This window comes from Schistocerca americana, chromosome 6 (assembly GCF_021461395.2).
Source record: "Schistocerca americana isolate TAMUIC-IGC-003095 chromosome 6, iqSchAmer2.1, whole genome shotgun sequence".
In the NCBI taxonomy this organism is placed as follows: Eukaryota; Metazoa; Arthropoda; class Insecta; order Orthoptera; family Acrididae; genus Schistocerca; species Schistocerca americana.
In genome coordinates, this window is record NC_060124.1 from 108278595 (window position 1) to 108295377 (window position 16783).

General features: G+C 37.7%; 1 protein-coding gene across 1 annotated transcript in view; it reads left to right on the forward strand.

Annotated features, from left to right (window-relative positions):
- The window catches only part of LOC124619390 (vacuolar protein sorting-associated protein 16 homolog), a 216150-nt gene that overhangs the window by 86705 nt on the left and 112662 nt on the right, over window positions 1-16783 (forward strand). Inside the window, exon 5 of the mRNA XM_047145737.1 lies at window positions 8981-9156. Coding sequence (XP_047001693.1) covers window positions 8981-9156 — 176 coding nt within the window. The remainder of the gene's footprint in view (window positions 1-8980; window positions 9157-16783) is intronic.

The following is a 16783-nucleotide window of genomic DNA, read 5'->3' on the forward strand; positions in this document are numbered from 1 at the left end:
CATCAATTGACAAGACCCTGTTTTTTCCATTGCTAAACGTTAATGCTAAATTGAATTTACTGTTGTTGTTGTGGTCTTCAGTCCAGAGACTGGTTTGATGCAGCTGTCCATACTACTCTATCCTGTGCACGCTACTTCACCTCCAAGTAACTATTGCACCCTCCATCCTTCTGAATCTGTTTAGTGTATTCGTTCTTAGTCTCCCTCTATGATTTTTACCCTCCACACTGCTCTGCAATACTAAATTGTTGATTGCTTGATGCCTCAGAACATGTCCTACCAACTGATCTCTTTTTCTGTTCAAATTGTGCCACAAATTCCTCTTTTCCCCAATTCTGTTCAGTACCTCCTCATTAGTTACGTGGTCTACCCATCTAATCTTCAGCATTCTTCTGTAGCACCCTATTTTGAAAGCTTCTATTCTCTTCTTGTTTAAATTATTTATCGCCCATGTTTCACATCCATACATGGCTACACTCTATGCAAATACTTTTAGAAAAGACTTTCTGAAACTTAAATCTATACTCGATGTTAACAAATTTCTCTTCTTCAGAAACACTTTTCTTGCCATTGCCAGTCTACATTTGATATCCTCTCTACTTCGACCGTCATCAGTTATTTTGCTCCCCAAATAACGTCTCATCTGCTACTTTAAATGTCTCATTTCCTAACCTAATTCCCTCAGCATCACCTGATTTAGTTCGACTACATTCCACTATCTTCATTTTGCTTTTGTTGCTGTTCATCTTCTATCCTCCTTTCAAGACACTGTCCATTCTGTTCAACTGCTCTTCCAGGTCCTTTGCTGTCTCTGATGGAATTATGATGTCAATGGCAAACTGCAAAGTTTTTATTTCTTCTCCATGGATTTTAATACCTACTCCCAACTTTTCTTTTGTTTCCTTTACTGCTTGCTCAATATACAGGTTGAATAACATTTGGGAGAGGCTACAACCCTGTCTCACTTCCTTCCCAACCACTGCTTCCCTTTCATGTCCCTCGACTCTTATAACTGCCATCTGGTTTCTGTGCAAATTGTATATTGCCTTTCGCTCCCTGTATTTTACCCCTGCCACCTTTAGAATTTGAAAGAGAGTATTCCAGTCAACATTGTCAAAAGCTTTCTCTAAGTCTACAAATGCTAGAAACGTAGGTTTACATTTCCTTAATCTATCTTCTAAGATAAGTCATAGGGTCAGTATTGCCTCACGTGTTCCAACATTCCTACAGAATCTGAACTGATCTTCCCCCAGGTCAGCTTCTACCAGTTTTTCCATTCGTCTGTAAAGAATTTGTGTCAGTATTTTGCAGCTGTGACTTATTAAGCTGATAGTTCAGTAATTTTCACACCTGTCAAAACCTGCTTTTTTTATGGATTGGAATTATTATATTCTTCATAAAGTGTGAGGGTATTTCGCCTGCCTCATACATCTTGGTCACCAGATGGTAGAGTTTTGTCAGGGCTGGCTCTCCCAAGGCTATCAGTAGTTGTAATGGAATGTTGTCTACTCCCCGGGCCTTGTTTTGACTTAGGTCTTTCAGTGCTCTTTTGGATTCTTCATACAGTATCATATCTCACATTTCACCTTCATAAATGTCTCCTTCCATTTCCATAATATTGCTCTCAAGCACATCACCCTTGTATAGATACTCCATATACTCCTTCCACCTTTCTGCTTTCTCTCCTTTGCGTAGAACCTGTTTTCCATCTGAGCATTTGATATTCGTATAAGTGGTTCTCTGTTGTCCAAAGGTCTCTTTAATTTTCCTGTAGGCAGTATCTACCTTACCCCTAGTGATATATGCTTCTAGTCATCCCTGCTTAGCCATTTTGCACTTCTTGTCGATTTCTTTTTTGAGACATTTGTATTCCTTTTTGCCTGCTTCATTTACTGCATTTTTATATTTTCTCAGTTCATCAATTAAATTCAATATCTCTTCTGTTACCCAAGATTTCTACTAAGCCTCATCTTTTTACCTACTCGGTCCTCTTCTGCCTTCACTATTTCATCTCTCAAAGCTTCCCATTATTCTTCTATTGTATTTATTTCCCCTCTTCCTGTTAGTTGTTCCCCAATGCTCTCTCTGGAACACTCTACAACCTCTGGTCTTTCAGTTTATCCAGGTCCCATCTCCTTAAATTCCTACCTCTTTGCAGTTTCTTCAGTTTTAATCTACAGTTCATAACCAATAGATTGTGGCCAGAGTCCACATCTGTGCCTGGAAATGTCTTACAATTTAAAATCTGGTTCCTAAATATCTATCTTACCATTATATAATCTGTCTGAAACCTTCCAGTGTCTCCAGGCCTCTTCCACATATAAAACCTTCTTTCAAGATTCTTAAACCAATTGTCAGCCATAATTAAGTTGTGCTGTGTGTAAAATTCTAACAGGCGACTTCCTCTTTCATTCCTTACCCCCATTCCATATTCACCTACTACTTTTCCTTCTTTTCCTGTTCCTGCTATCAAATTCCAGTCCACCATGACTATTAAATTTTCATGTCCCTTCACTATCTGAATAATTTCTTTTATCTCATTATACATCTCTTCAATCTCTTCATCATCTGCAGAGCTAGTTGGCATATAAACTTGTACTACTGTGCTAGGCATGGGCTTTGTGTCTCTCTTAGCTACAATAATGCGTTCACTTAGCTGTTCATGATAGCTGACTCGCACTCCTATTTTTTTTTTTTGTTAATTATTAAACCTACTCCTGCATTACTCCTATTTGATTTTGTGTTTATAACCCTCTATTCACCTGACCAGAAGTCTTGTTCTTCCTGCCACCGAGCTTCACTAATTCCCACTATATCTAACTTTAACCTATCAATTTCCCTAAGAGACCTGACATTCCATGCTCCAATCCATAGAACACATTTTCTTTCTCCTGATAACAATGTCCTCCTGAGTAGTCCCTGCCCAGAGGTCCAAAAGGGGGACAACCTCTGATATGCAAGGGTGCCTGTGGCTCATGGTGAGTCAAATGCTGAGTCTCTTCAGTATCACTGCTCATATGAGAGTATGTACTACCTATGTTCTGAAATGCTATGCATAAAATTGAGATTTTTTGGGGTTCATACACTGGATTCAGTTGGTGATAGAGGGTCAAGTGTTTCGGATAGCCCTTGCATTATGGACGATTTGTGTACCCAACTGAAGGATTGTCTTACTTTAACTACAGTACAGGGCCAAAGTTTTAGTATTGCACACTTCCTCTAGATTAGGCAAATGGAGAAAATCATTTGGTTCTTTTTGTTTTAGATGTGGTCAGTGGTGTGCCTTAAGGGACTTACAGGGCCACCATTTAGTTCGAGTGCTATTCCTGAAAAAACGTGAAAAACGTGGTGTTTGGGTACCAAAACTGAGCTGTAGGGTCCAAGATCAGTACGTTCAGTGAATGGCTGTAATTTTTATGATGTATTCCTTAGATCCCTATCCAGAACACCCTTGAAAATTTTCTTGAAATCTCTATCTGTTTCTGAGATACAGAGTTTAAAAGTTAACCTATTTGTACACGTAAAATATGCACATAAAATCTGGTATGAGGACAAAATGTAGTTTATAAAGTGTTTTAGCATGGAGAAATATACTGCAAAGTGTCTCCATAGTCAGCAGAAGGGTTCTGGGAATCCCGTGTTGTTGTTGTACTGAAGCACTTAAACATATTTTTGTGCACATAAAATCTGGTCTGAGGTGTAAAATTATATAGTTCTATATTACTTCAGTTTCACATAAGTAAACTATCAAAATTTTACTGATCCATTAAGTTCTTTTCATGTATGAGTGAAACGCCCTACTGTAGCAGGGAAAAGAAGGGAACCAGCAGAAAAATGCTACTATTAGAGCACAAAGAGGGAAATATGCCCCTGTTTAAAAGGCTTTGACTGAAAAGTGGGGTGCGAGCTGCCTCATTCCACGTTCTCCAGCACTTTTAAAATTTTTTTGAAAAATGTTAACATGCGAACATTTTCCCTTTGTTATTTCGAGAGAGAAAGAGATAGTGTCAGTGGGAAAGAGCTTGCGGTAATAAATACTGCAAGGTAATAGACGGGGGTTGTGATATAGGAAGAGTGAAAGAAACAGGGGCAGTGCAGGAGAAAGAGTGGGACATAGTGGTAGTGGAACATAGTTGACAGTGATGGAACTGTGCTAGGATAAGAATGAAGGAGACTATGCCACTGGGAGAGAAATCAAGAGAAGTAGAAACTAGACCTGCAAAAAGCATTCGACAGTGTAAAATGGTGCAAGATGTTCGAAATTGTGAGAAAAATAGGGGTAATCTGTCTTCAGGGAGAGAGTGGTAATATACAATATGTAAAAGAGCAAGGAGAGAATAATAAGAGTCGACAACCAAGAACGAAATTCTTGGATTTAAAAGGGTGTGAGACAGGGATGTAGTCTTTCGCCCCTACTTTTCAATCTGTACACTGAAGAAGCAGTGATGGAAATCAAAGAAAGGTTCAGAAGTGGAATTAAAATACAGGGTGAAAAGATATTAATGAAATGATTCACTGATCACATTGCTATCCTGAGTGAAAGTGAAGAAGAATTACATGATGTGCTGAATAGAATGAACAGTCTAACGAGTACAGAATATGGACTGAGAGTAAATCGAAGAACAACGAAAGTAATGAGAAGTAACAGAAATGAGAGCAGCGAGAAAATTAATATTAGGATTGATGGTCACGAAGTAGATGAAGTTAAGGAATTGTGCTACGAAGGCAGCAAAATAGCCAATGATGTCAAAAGGAGACTAGCACTGGCATAAAGGGTATTCGTGGTCAAGAGAAGCCTACTGGTATTGAACATTGGCCTTACTTTGAGGAAGAAATTTCTGAGAATGTACCTTTGGAGAACAGCATTGTATGGTAGTGAAACGTGGACTGTGGGAAAACCAGAACAGAAGAGAACCGAAGCATTTGAGATGTGGCGCTACAGACGAACATTGAGAATTAGATGGTCTGATGAGGTGAGGAATGAGGTGGTTTTGTGCAGAATCAGAGAGGAAAGGAATATGTGGAAAACACTGTCAAGGAGAAGGAACAGATTGATAGGACATCTGTTAAAGACATTAGGGAATGACTTCCGTGGTACTAGAGGGAACTGTAGAGGGCAAAAACTGTAGAGGAAGACAGAGATTGGAATACATCCAGCAAATAATTGAGGACATAGGTTGCAAGTGCTCCTCTGAGATGAAAAGGTTGGCACAGGAGAGGAATTTGTGGTGGGCCGCAGAAGACTGATGACTCAAAGAAACTTAGAAATGAGTGAGAGTCAGCGATAATGAGAAAAAGTTGACAGTGACTGTGAGGAAAAGAGAGATAGTGACAATGGAAAGAGACAGTAGCATGGGAATGAATGAATGAATTGGAAGAGGGAGACAGTGACAGTGAGAGGAGACAGTATTGATAGGATAGAACAAAGGAAACTGTGGCTATGACGTGGGGGACAGTGACAGTTAGAGACACATGAAGAGATAATGACAATGAGTTGGCCTGAATGGATGAGAGAGAGTGGGCAAGTGGGAGTGGATGGGTCTGATCGACTTACAGTGATCGATTATTGGGTGTGGTGAGTTACAGGTATGGGAGCTTATGGGAGTGAGGGGTGAGTTGCATGTTAAAAAGTGCAAATATGTTCTCATGTCAACATTTTTTGGAAAATTTTTAAAGATGCTTGATGTAGGCAGCATGAGGCAGCTGATATTCCACTTTTCAGTCAGTCTTTCTGTAAACAGGAGCGTATTCGCCTTTTTTGTGCTCAAATAGGAACATTTTTTCCACTGATCTTTTTACTCCTTGGCAGCATTGCCCCAAAAGATTATGCCATAGGGAGACTATTGCGTGAAAGTACAGAGTATGCTAGCAATCTGCAGGTCAACATGATGAGAGAGTTTTCTAAGTGCAAAGTGGACAGAACTGAGCTTTTTAGTTAACTTATCCACATGTTGGAATCACGTTCGCTACATTAAAAAAAAAAACTATATTTACATAAAGTAAGGGAAAGACAACCACTCTCTTATAGCAGTTCGATGTGTGGAGCACAGAAACATGTTACTGAAAACAGCAATTACTCTAACTTTTGAGCAGTAGCTCTTTTTCAATCACAAGTCACACACACACACACACACACACACACACACACACACACACACACAACCTCACAACCTCACAGACACCCAATGATCATGGCAACACTATTCTATATTCTCATCAGAAGGCTTCTGTATACATGAGGAGCTACCCTCTATATTAGCTGATAATGAAACGACTTTTGCGTGTGCATTAAATATTGTCTAGGCTCTAATCTAAACCTCTCATATAATACTTTTCCGTGTGGGTGATTGTTCAGTTTTTAGTTTAACCTTTATGTTAGTCTCTTCTTTATGGACTTCTGTCCTTGGTTTCATACCAAGTTTTAAGAAATGATAAGAAACAATGTAGCTTCAGTTTATATTTTGTCATTTATGTGCCTCTCCATTGCTTAGTACAACTTCTTGTATGTGATAAGTGGTTGTTTTCCTCATAATGTTATGTTGCATTCAGACTTTTCAGCTATTATACTGTTGTCATCATTGTTTTCAGTTTTAAGGCTGGTTTAATGCAGCACTACACACTAGTTAATTCTGTACAACCCTCTTCTCTCAAGCAACCTATGTCCACCTCAAGCTGTTTATTGTGTTCATGCCTAGGTCTCCCTCTCAATTGTTACCTTCCACACTGCCCTCCATTATAAAATTGTTGGTTCCTTGAGGATGAGTCCTATCAACTGATTCCTTCTTTTAGCCTAATTTTGCCAGAAATGTCGTTTTTCTCCAATAGGATTTAGCACCTCCTCATTAGTTATTCAACCGACCCATCCAATCTTCAGCATTCTTCTACAGCATCACATTTCAAAAGCTTTTATCCTCTTCTTGTCTGAACTGCTCATCATCCATGTTTCGCTCCTGTACAAGGCTAAACTCCAGAAAAATATATTTTAAATGGAGCTTCTAGCATTTAAATTCATCTAAACGAGTTCCTCATTTCATATGCTTTGTACTTTGGCCATTGTCAGTTCTTTTGCTGCCTAAATAGCAAAACTCATCTACTATCTTTTAGTGTCTCATTTCTTAAAGTACAAAATTCCCTCAGTATCCTCTAATTTAATTCAGCTACATTCCATTACACTTGATTTACTTATTTGATGTTCATCGTGTAGCCTTCTTCCAAGATGCTTTCCATTTTGCACAACTGCACTTCTAAGCACTGTACCGTCTCAAATGGAATTAAAATTTCATCAACAGTTCTCAAAGTTTTTGTTTGTTCTCCCTTATCTTTAATTCCCTTCCCAAATTTCTCCTTGGCTTTCATCACGGCTCTCTCAGAGCACAGACCAAAAAGCATCAGAGAGAGGCTGCAACCCTGTCTCACTCCCTCCTCAACCACCTCTTCCATTTTATCTCCATTGACTCTTACAACTGCAGTCTGGTTTGTGTACAAGTTATAGGTAACTTATAGCTGTCTGCATTTTATCCGTGCTACCTTCAGACTTTCAAAAAATGTTCTGTAAATTTACAACTGCTATAAGTATAGGTTTACCTTTTTTTAATCTATCTTACTCAGATTAGTGTTGGGTCAGAGTTACCTCGTGTCTTTGCACATTCCTCTGGAACCAAGCTGATCTTCCCTGAGATTGACTTGTACCAGTTTTTCCATTCTTCTGTAAATAATTCATGTCAGTATTCTGCAACTATGACTTAAACAGGTGGTTCAATAGTGGTTGCTCCTATCAGCACCCGCACTAGCCTTCTGTAGAGTATGAAGTACTACATTCTTCTTGAAGTCTGAAGGTATTTCACCTTTCTCATGTATCTTGCACACCAGGTGGAGTAGTTTTGCTGTCTACCAAAGATCTCAGTAATTCTAAGGTAATCTCATCTACTCTGGGGCCTTGTTTCGACTTAGGTCTTTCACTGCATCTCGTAGCATAATTGCCCCCATCTTACCTTCATTTTTCCCCTCTTCCCTGTCTACAGTATTCCCATTTACAGTGATTCTATGTATTCCTTACACCTTTTTGCTTTACCTTATTTTCTTAGTACTGCTTTCCCATCTGAGCTCTTGATATTCATACAATTGGTTATTTTTTCTTTAATTTTGCTATAGACAGCATTTTTATTTCTCCTAGTCATGCATGCTTCTATAGCCTTGCATTTGTCCTCTAACCATTCCTGCTTGGTAATTTTGCATTTTCTGTTGATCTCTTTTTTTTAGATGTTTATTCTCTTTCACCTGCTTCAGCTGCTGCATTTTTATCTTTTCTCCTTTCAACAGTTAAATTCATTATCTCCTATGTTATCTAAAATTTCCATTAGACTGTGTTTTTACCTGTTTGATCCTCTACTGCCTTCGCTATCTCATCTCTCAAACCTACCTATTTGTCTTTTATTGTGTTCCTTTCGCCCATTTCAGTCAAATGTTGACTAATGTTCCTTCTGCAGCTCCCAACACTTTCAGGTTACTTCAATTTATCCAGGTCTCTTCTTCTTAATTTCCTACCTTTTAGCATTTTAAAAAAATTTTTATCTGCAGTTCATAACCAATAAATTATGGTAAGAGCCCATATCTGCCCTTGGAAATGTCTTACAGTTTAATGTCGGGTTTCACAGTCTGTCTTATATTACATAATCAGTATGATACCTCCTAGTGTCTCCTAGTTCTTAAAGAATGCTCTGTGCAGAATTACACCAGTAGTTTTGTCATTCATTCCTTTCCCTCTGTCTATATTCCTCTATTATTTTTCCTTCTTTTTCTGTTCCTGCTATCAATTTACAGTCCCCCATCACAATTAAAGTTTCATCTCCCTTAACTGTTTGAATATTTTCTTTTATCTTATCATTAGGAAGGATATAAAAATATCTTTTAATAATGGTAGTGTTTCAGTGTCCACAGGGATGCTTAATGAGCTGTGAATTAATTGACTCTTTTGTTATAGATGCTTGACATGACTGATGGTAACAGTTCAGTGGTGGAGATGGCAGTGTCGCAAAACAACCGTCATGTTGCACTTATTACTGATGATGGAAAATTATGGCTTGGTTCATCTGACTTACGTGACAAATACATTGAAAGGGACACAGAATTTCCTTGTAAGCCCCGACAACTTGTATGGTATGTCTCCAAAGATACATAGTTAGTGGTTGATAGTTTATTAATACCTGTCAGTATTCTTAATTTTTTAATTTCTTAGTTTACGGTATGTATGTATCTCTGTTTCTGTTGAGGTGACAAATGACTATCTCAGTAAAATAAGAGCACATTCTGCTCGAGTTAGTTTCAAGATTAAAAGAGTTTTTCTTTGTTGTATACATAAATATTAAATAATTAATTTTTGGCAAGGAATGACAAAGTTCAAGAAGCTTTTTGTTTGCAAAAAGTCAATATAAGTTATTTTTGAGATTATTAATCATGTATTGTAACATTTCCAATCAATCCCGTGTAAATGGACAAATGTCATTTCATAGGGAAGATATGGTTGTAAATTATTTCATATGGTAGCTACTTTTTATAAATTTTATTGCACGAAGAGTACATGTGAAGCAGTCTCTATAAAGAAAGAAAACGAGAAGATGAATATCTTTCTTTAACATCAGGTCATAGGTCTGAGTCACAATCTACACCCCCAATTGTTAGACACAGAAGTATCTTTAGCTCCTACTGTGTGGTTTTTATATAAATCTGATATATAGGAGACATGAATTTCATGAGAGATTTGATATCATCATAGTCAAGCTTCTTAAGTGACCTACAATGAGGTGTTTCAAAAGACAGATTAAATCACATTACAAACAGCAGTTTTCTTTCCATTTTTACAAAATAGATTTCTTTTGCAACTATATTACAGAAAGAATATTGCATACTTACATCTGTAATATACAAACTGGGGCATCTGCCTACTGCAAACTTTTACAGAAAGAATATTGCATACTTATTTCTGTAAAATAGGAACTATGGTGCCTACCTATTGCAGACTTTCTGTTTGCCTGTTGACACATTTGTTTTTACCAATAATATGTACATATTATTTATTTATGTGGTCCACCAAATCTTACATGTACAGTATAGAAGGTGTGATCAAAAAGTAATGGGAATTTTTGTTTTTCTTTAAGAATCTTTATTTATTCATCAACATCAACTTTGTCCTCTTCCGCGTAATCCCCCTCAGATATATGGTAACACACTTGTGCCAACACTTTTTCCATTCTCTGAAAGCACTTCTGGAATCACTTTTTGTTATAGTGTTCAACAATTCTGTTTTTATCTCATCAATAATGGCAAAACAATGTCTTTTCATGGTTCTTGACAGCCTTGGAAATAGAAAGAAGGGGGCCGTTTGACCATAAGACAGGAGCTTATGATGCACTATCCCACTGTAATTAAAGTAAACAGTGATCATTCATATATGATTGAGTGTGTCAAATTTTTTTTTTGTCTTGGGTCTTCAGGCAGTTTCCATTGCAATGATAGAGCCTTGGTTTTGATATCACACATGTGTAGCCTTGTTTTGTCACCTGTTATAACCTTCTTTAGGAGTTCTGGATCATTGTCAGCTTCTTTTAGCAGTTCCTGAGTGATGTCTGTTTTTTCTGAAATTCAACAGTTTTGGAACAAATTTTGCTGCTACATGTTTTATCTCCAAAATGCCAAAAACAATTTCTTAGCTTGAGCGAGAGTTAGGCTGACATTATTAGCAACCTCTCTGATAGTGATTTTCCAGGACCATTTCCTTTACTTCTGTATTGTCAGTAAATGATGTGCTAGTCATCGTCTTCGGTGTCTTCTCAACTCTCTTTGAAATGTTTATAAATGTTTAACCACTCATAAACTCTTGTTTTGATCATAGTAGATTCACCAAAAGCCACAGTCAACATTTCAAATGTGGTACTGGACTTTATTCCATTTTCAAGCAAAATTTAATGCATATTCTTTGATCCATCTTTTTTAAAAGGAAGAATTCACCAAGCACTCAAGAAAATGTGTAACCTCTTTGATTGTCTACAGTAAACTAAATATTCAAAACAGCTGAAAATGCAAACACATATCGGGAACATGTTGAGCGATGGGGAGAGAAGGGGGGGGGGGGGGGGGGGGGGGGGGGGGGGGGGGGGGTGGGTGGGGGGGGGGGGGGGGGGGGGGGGGGGGGGGGGGGGGGGGTGGGGGGGGGGGGGGGGGATGAAAATGATGTATGAAGGCCACAAAATTATAAAAATTCCTGTTTAAAAATTTTTGATCACACCTCATACACAAGAATAATTTTTTAACAAATTCAATTTACAATATAGGATAGAAATTTTAAACTATAAATTATACAGCACTGTTAAACAGATTGGCCTATCTGATATAATACATAAATAACTGAGCACAGCAAAATTCATCAAACTAGATTTGCAGTTAAAACTTAATTAACTGCAAGTTAGCAACACTTAAAATTTAAAATAAAATACAAATCATAATAGCAAAACTCAGGCCAGTTATATACAGTGTGTTCCACATAAACCAGTACACCCCCCGAGATTCAAGTAACAAACAAACTAACTAAAAAAAGAATAGGTAATAGTAACATTAAAAAAACATGTAGGTTACTTGTTTATCAGAGATTGCTGAAAGAGGTGCTATTGGCATCAGACATTGCTGACTTTGTGTGATGACATTACCGCAACACAATGTAATTCTGCAGATATGATGTTAATTTCCCTTCTAATGTTCCGTTTAAGATTGTCTATTGTGTGATGATTGTCAAGCATACAGTTTGCTTTTTAGTGTGCCTCATAAATAAGAATGACATGATCGGAGACCTGGGGGCCAGAGGCCCGTATTGACAAGTTCATCTACCGTGGTTATATGTGTGACTGGTTGCTCCATCTTGTTGGAATACTGCTTACAGCTTGTCCGCATCTGTTAATTGTGCATAGAAGTAGTCAAAGATCTCTAGAAATCTGGCACTGTTTACATGTACAGCTACATTTATACTCCACAAACACCATGATGATTGTTTGAATTCCTCTGTGTGTGCTGTAATTATTCTTATCCTATCCTCATGATACCTGTGTCATCATTTAAAACCGGTTCTAGAAACTTTGTTAATAGATTTTTGTGGGATGGTTTACGTCTGTCTTCAAAAGCCTTCCAGTTCAGTTCTTTCAGTATCTCCATCACACTCTACGATGGATTTAACAAACCTGTGCCATTCGTGCTGCCCTTCTCTGCATGTACGTTCATTATCCCTCGTCAGTCGTATCTGGTATGGGTCCCACAAACTTGAGCAATATTCTAGAACTGGTCACACAAGTGATTTTTAAGCAATCTCCTTTGTAGACTGATTGCACTTCCCCAGTATTCTACCTATTATACAAAGTCTAACATCTGCTTTACCCACGACTGAATCTATGTAAGCATTCCATTTTGTATCCCTACATAGTATTACACCCAGGTGTTTGTATGAGTTGACCGAGTCCATCAGTGACTCACTGATTTTACAGTCATATGTTACTACGTTTGTGAAGTTCACTATTGTACATTTCTGAACATTTAGAGCAAGATGCCAATCTCTGCACCACTCTGAAATCTTATCAAGATCTGACTGAATATTTAGACAGCTTTTTCCAGAGAGTACTTCATTGTAGATAACTGTCATCTGCAAAAAACCTGATTTTAGTATTAATATTATCTGTGGGGTCATTAATATACAATGTGAATAGCAAGGGCCCCAACACATTTCCCTGGGGAACACCCAAAGTTACTTTTACATCTGATGATGAGTCTCCATCCAAGATAACGTGCTGTGTCCTCCCTACCAAAAAGTCCTCAGTCCAGTCACAAATTTCGCTTGATACCCCATACGATTGTACTTTTGACCATAAGTGTAGGTGTGGTACTGAGTCAAATGTTTTTCCAAAATCAAGAAATACTGCAACTACCTGGTTCCCTTGATACAAAGCTTTCAGTATATCGTGTGAGAAAAATGTGAGTTGGGGTTCACACAATTGATGTTTTTGAAATCCATGCCGGTTGGCATTGAGGTGGTCATTCTGTTCAAGGTATCTCATTATGTTTGAGCTCAGAATATGTTCTAAGATACTACAATAAATCAATGTCAAGGAAACTGGACAGTAGTTTTTTCTAATACCCTTCTTGTAGATGGGTGTGACCTGTGCTTTTTCCCAAGAACTGAGCACGGTGTTTTGTTTGAGGGATCTACAATAGATCATAGTTGGAAAACGGGCTAACTCAGCTACATATGCAGTATAGAATCTGACAGGGATTCCATGGGGCTCAGGAGCTTTGTTCAGTTTAACAATTTGAGCTGTTTCTCAACGCCATTGACACTAATACTTATTCATTCATCTTTTCAGTGGTACGAGGATTGAATTGGGGCAGTTCTCCTGCATTTTCCTTTGTTAAGGAGCATTTGAAAATGGAGTTAAGCATTTCAGCTTTTGCTTTGCTACCCTCAGTTTCAGTTCCTGTGTCATTTGCAAGGGACTGGACACCAATTTTGGTGCCACTAACAGCCTCTACATATGATCGGAACTTCCTTTGGTTCTGTGAAAGATCAGTTGACAATATTGTGCTATGTTAGCCATTGAAGGCATCACAAATTTCTCTCTTGACAGTCAAGCACATTTCATTCAGCATGTCTCTATCTAAAGCACTACACTTTGTTTTACACCTATTATGCAGTAATCTCTGTTTTCTATATCATGGAGTATAAGATGTAATTAAAAAAACATGGAGCAAATGAAGCACATGCTGGACTATGCACACCAAACAACCATCATCTATCATTGGAGAGGTTCTTTGTGCAGAATACGTGTGTTGTCCCTTGATCAGTATCTGCAATTCTAGGAGTTTACATAGGCTGACAAATGAAACCAGGCCTCATCTGACATGAAGTAAAGTAAGGGATCAAAAGATAATCATTGGCAAATGATGTTAACAGTCAGTCACAATAATGAACTCTCCCCCCCCCCCCCCCCCCCCCTGTTCTTCAAATTTCAACTCTTGCACCACACTCACACGACAGGCTTTTAATTTCATATCTTTTAGTACATGATGGCATGATATACGAGATACACCAACCTGCTGCGATAACCTCCTTATTGACTTGCAGAGACTTCTTTTAATGTCCAGGCAAATTCTGTCTGTAGTTTCAGGGGTTGTCACTGTTGGTTGCCTATTCCTCTCAACATTCTGAATGGATCCAACAGCCTCTCATTCCTTGTACAGTTCTTGAACAGTGCTGGTTGTGGAGAGTTCCTATCAGGACACTTCACTTGAAACATTTCTTTTCATTCTTCGATGGAGCCTGTATTTATGTAACACTCCACAATATCAGTTTGCTGTTCTAATGCAAACTGCCCCATTTCTGTAACACCTCAACAGTATGAGCTTCTTACAACACTAAGTGTGAACACACAACTGCACTCAACTTTCCGATAAAATGTAGTGCAGCCAACTTTCAAGACAGTGTTGCCATTTCACAAGCAATTTGGTTATAGGTGCTTAACCAGTAAATGAGGCAGACCAGTTTTATGTGGGACACCACATACTATTCCATAAAACTTATACATTTATACATAGTGTAGTATTGTAGAGTAGAAGTACAAGAACTGTTATAACAAACTGGATTTTAGATATTCATCAACACAATAAAAATAGTAAGTAAGTTATATTTTATTTTATTCCTAAATGTATTTCTATTTTCCCTAAACAAGAGGGATAGTTAATAGTAAAGCATGCTACCCATATTTCTTACACCAAATAAACTTTTCGTCAGTCTTTGACCATTCAGGTGAATGCCTGCACTATAATGACTATTATGATCATGAAGAGATCTGTTGGTCTCAAATAAATGCAAATTCTTATTAACAAAAGCCACAGTTTTTAAGATATAAATGCAGGGAACAGGCAGTATTTTGAATTCCCTGAAAGTAGGCTTAGTGGTGATACATAGAGGCACCTACTTCGTTACCTTTAAGAGCCTTTTTCACATCACACAAATTTTTCCAAATCCTGACATCCAAAACGGGCTGTCAAAAGAGTGTACTAAAGCAAGACAAACTGTTTTTAGGTTTGAGATACCACAGGACTGTCTAAGAATTAGGGAAGCAAAGCACACAATGCTTAATTTCTGTAGCAACTTTTCTCTGTGAGTATTCCGTTATAAGTTATTGTCAATCAATACCCCAAGAAATTTTATCTCATTTGCTTGCTGTATTGTTTCATCATCAATTAGTATGGGCTCTATATGCTTTGGGTTATTTTTGGAGGCACTAAAAAGCATATGGGCAGTTTTACTTTAGTTTAATAATAGTTTTTGTGTAAGTTACCCACAGAATTAACCTTGTATAGACTGTGTTTATACATGCTTTACAACCTGAAGAGATGGATTTTGGAAAAGGAGAGTTAGTTGTCTGCAAACAATGCGGGTAAGGCACTAGGTAAATTCAGATGCAGATCACGGAGAAATAAGAGGAAAAGTAAGGGTCCTAGAACTGAAAGCTAGGCTCTTCTTTTTGAATGCAACCCATTGTCCCTCTGAGTAAACTTGCAGTCTTCTTTCAAATATTTTTAAATTGCTCGAAAAAATCTTTTACATCACTCCCATAACTTGTATATTTTGTATTTTTCTGACTGGGAACCTCTTTCTTCAACACTTAAATCTACATACATATTCTGCAAATTACTGTAAAGTGCATGGCAGAGCATACGTAGCAAAGTGTCATATGTTAGAGTTTCTTCTCTTGCCATTGTTTATGGAGTGTGGGAAGAATGACTGCTTAAATACCTTTGTGCACACATTAATTAGTCAGTACTGGTTCTCGAAATTTAATGAGTTGGCTTTCGTAGGGTAACTGGCATTTCCCTTCATCTGCCAAATCAGGTTTCCCAGCTTTCCTTTGTCTTCTGCGAGTCAAATAAACCTGTGAACAATTATGCTGTCCATCTTTGAATATGTTGAATCTTCCCCATTAGTCCTATTTGCTAAGGACGCAACCCACTTGAGCATTATTCTAGGATCACATGAGTGCTTTGTAAGTGCTCCCCTTTTGTAGTTTGGCTGCCTGTTCCCAGTAGCCTGTCAATGAATCATATTTGACATCTGGCTTACCTACAAGTGAGTGTATGTGATAATTACATTTCATATTCAGACAGATTGCTACACCCAGGTATTTGTATGAGTTTGACGGATTCCATTTATTTGTCATGCACTATTCATCACTATGGCACTACAAGACTCAAAGCAAGTTTCTTAATTTTTTAATGAACATAATAAATCATATTTACATAAATTATTATATCATAGTCTCTACTGCAGTGTCAACATGCTGATGAAGCTAAATAATGGTGTTCATGTGCCAAATTCTATTTTATTGCAGCTTAATTAAAAATTATAAATAATTTAACAATTTTTTTCATGCATGTCACACAATGAGCCTGCTTATCATGTAAATGAAGTCATGATCTATTTGTTGGTGTGTTGTATGTGTTAATAAGATGTCTGCTGATGATTATTATGTGGTATAAATAAACATTTAAAACTGAACTGCTTCTATAAAAGACATTATATAGACATTGTATAGATATAGATTGTGTTCTAGGGCTTCCACTAATTCCAGAAATGTCCTTATATTTTCTGTACATCAACTGTAGGCAGTTTTGGTTATTTTTGTAGGTATACAATACTTTTCTTGTAACACATTCAGCTGCCAGGCCATCTTGGCATTCACTTACTTTG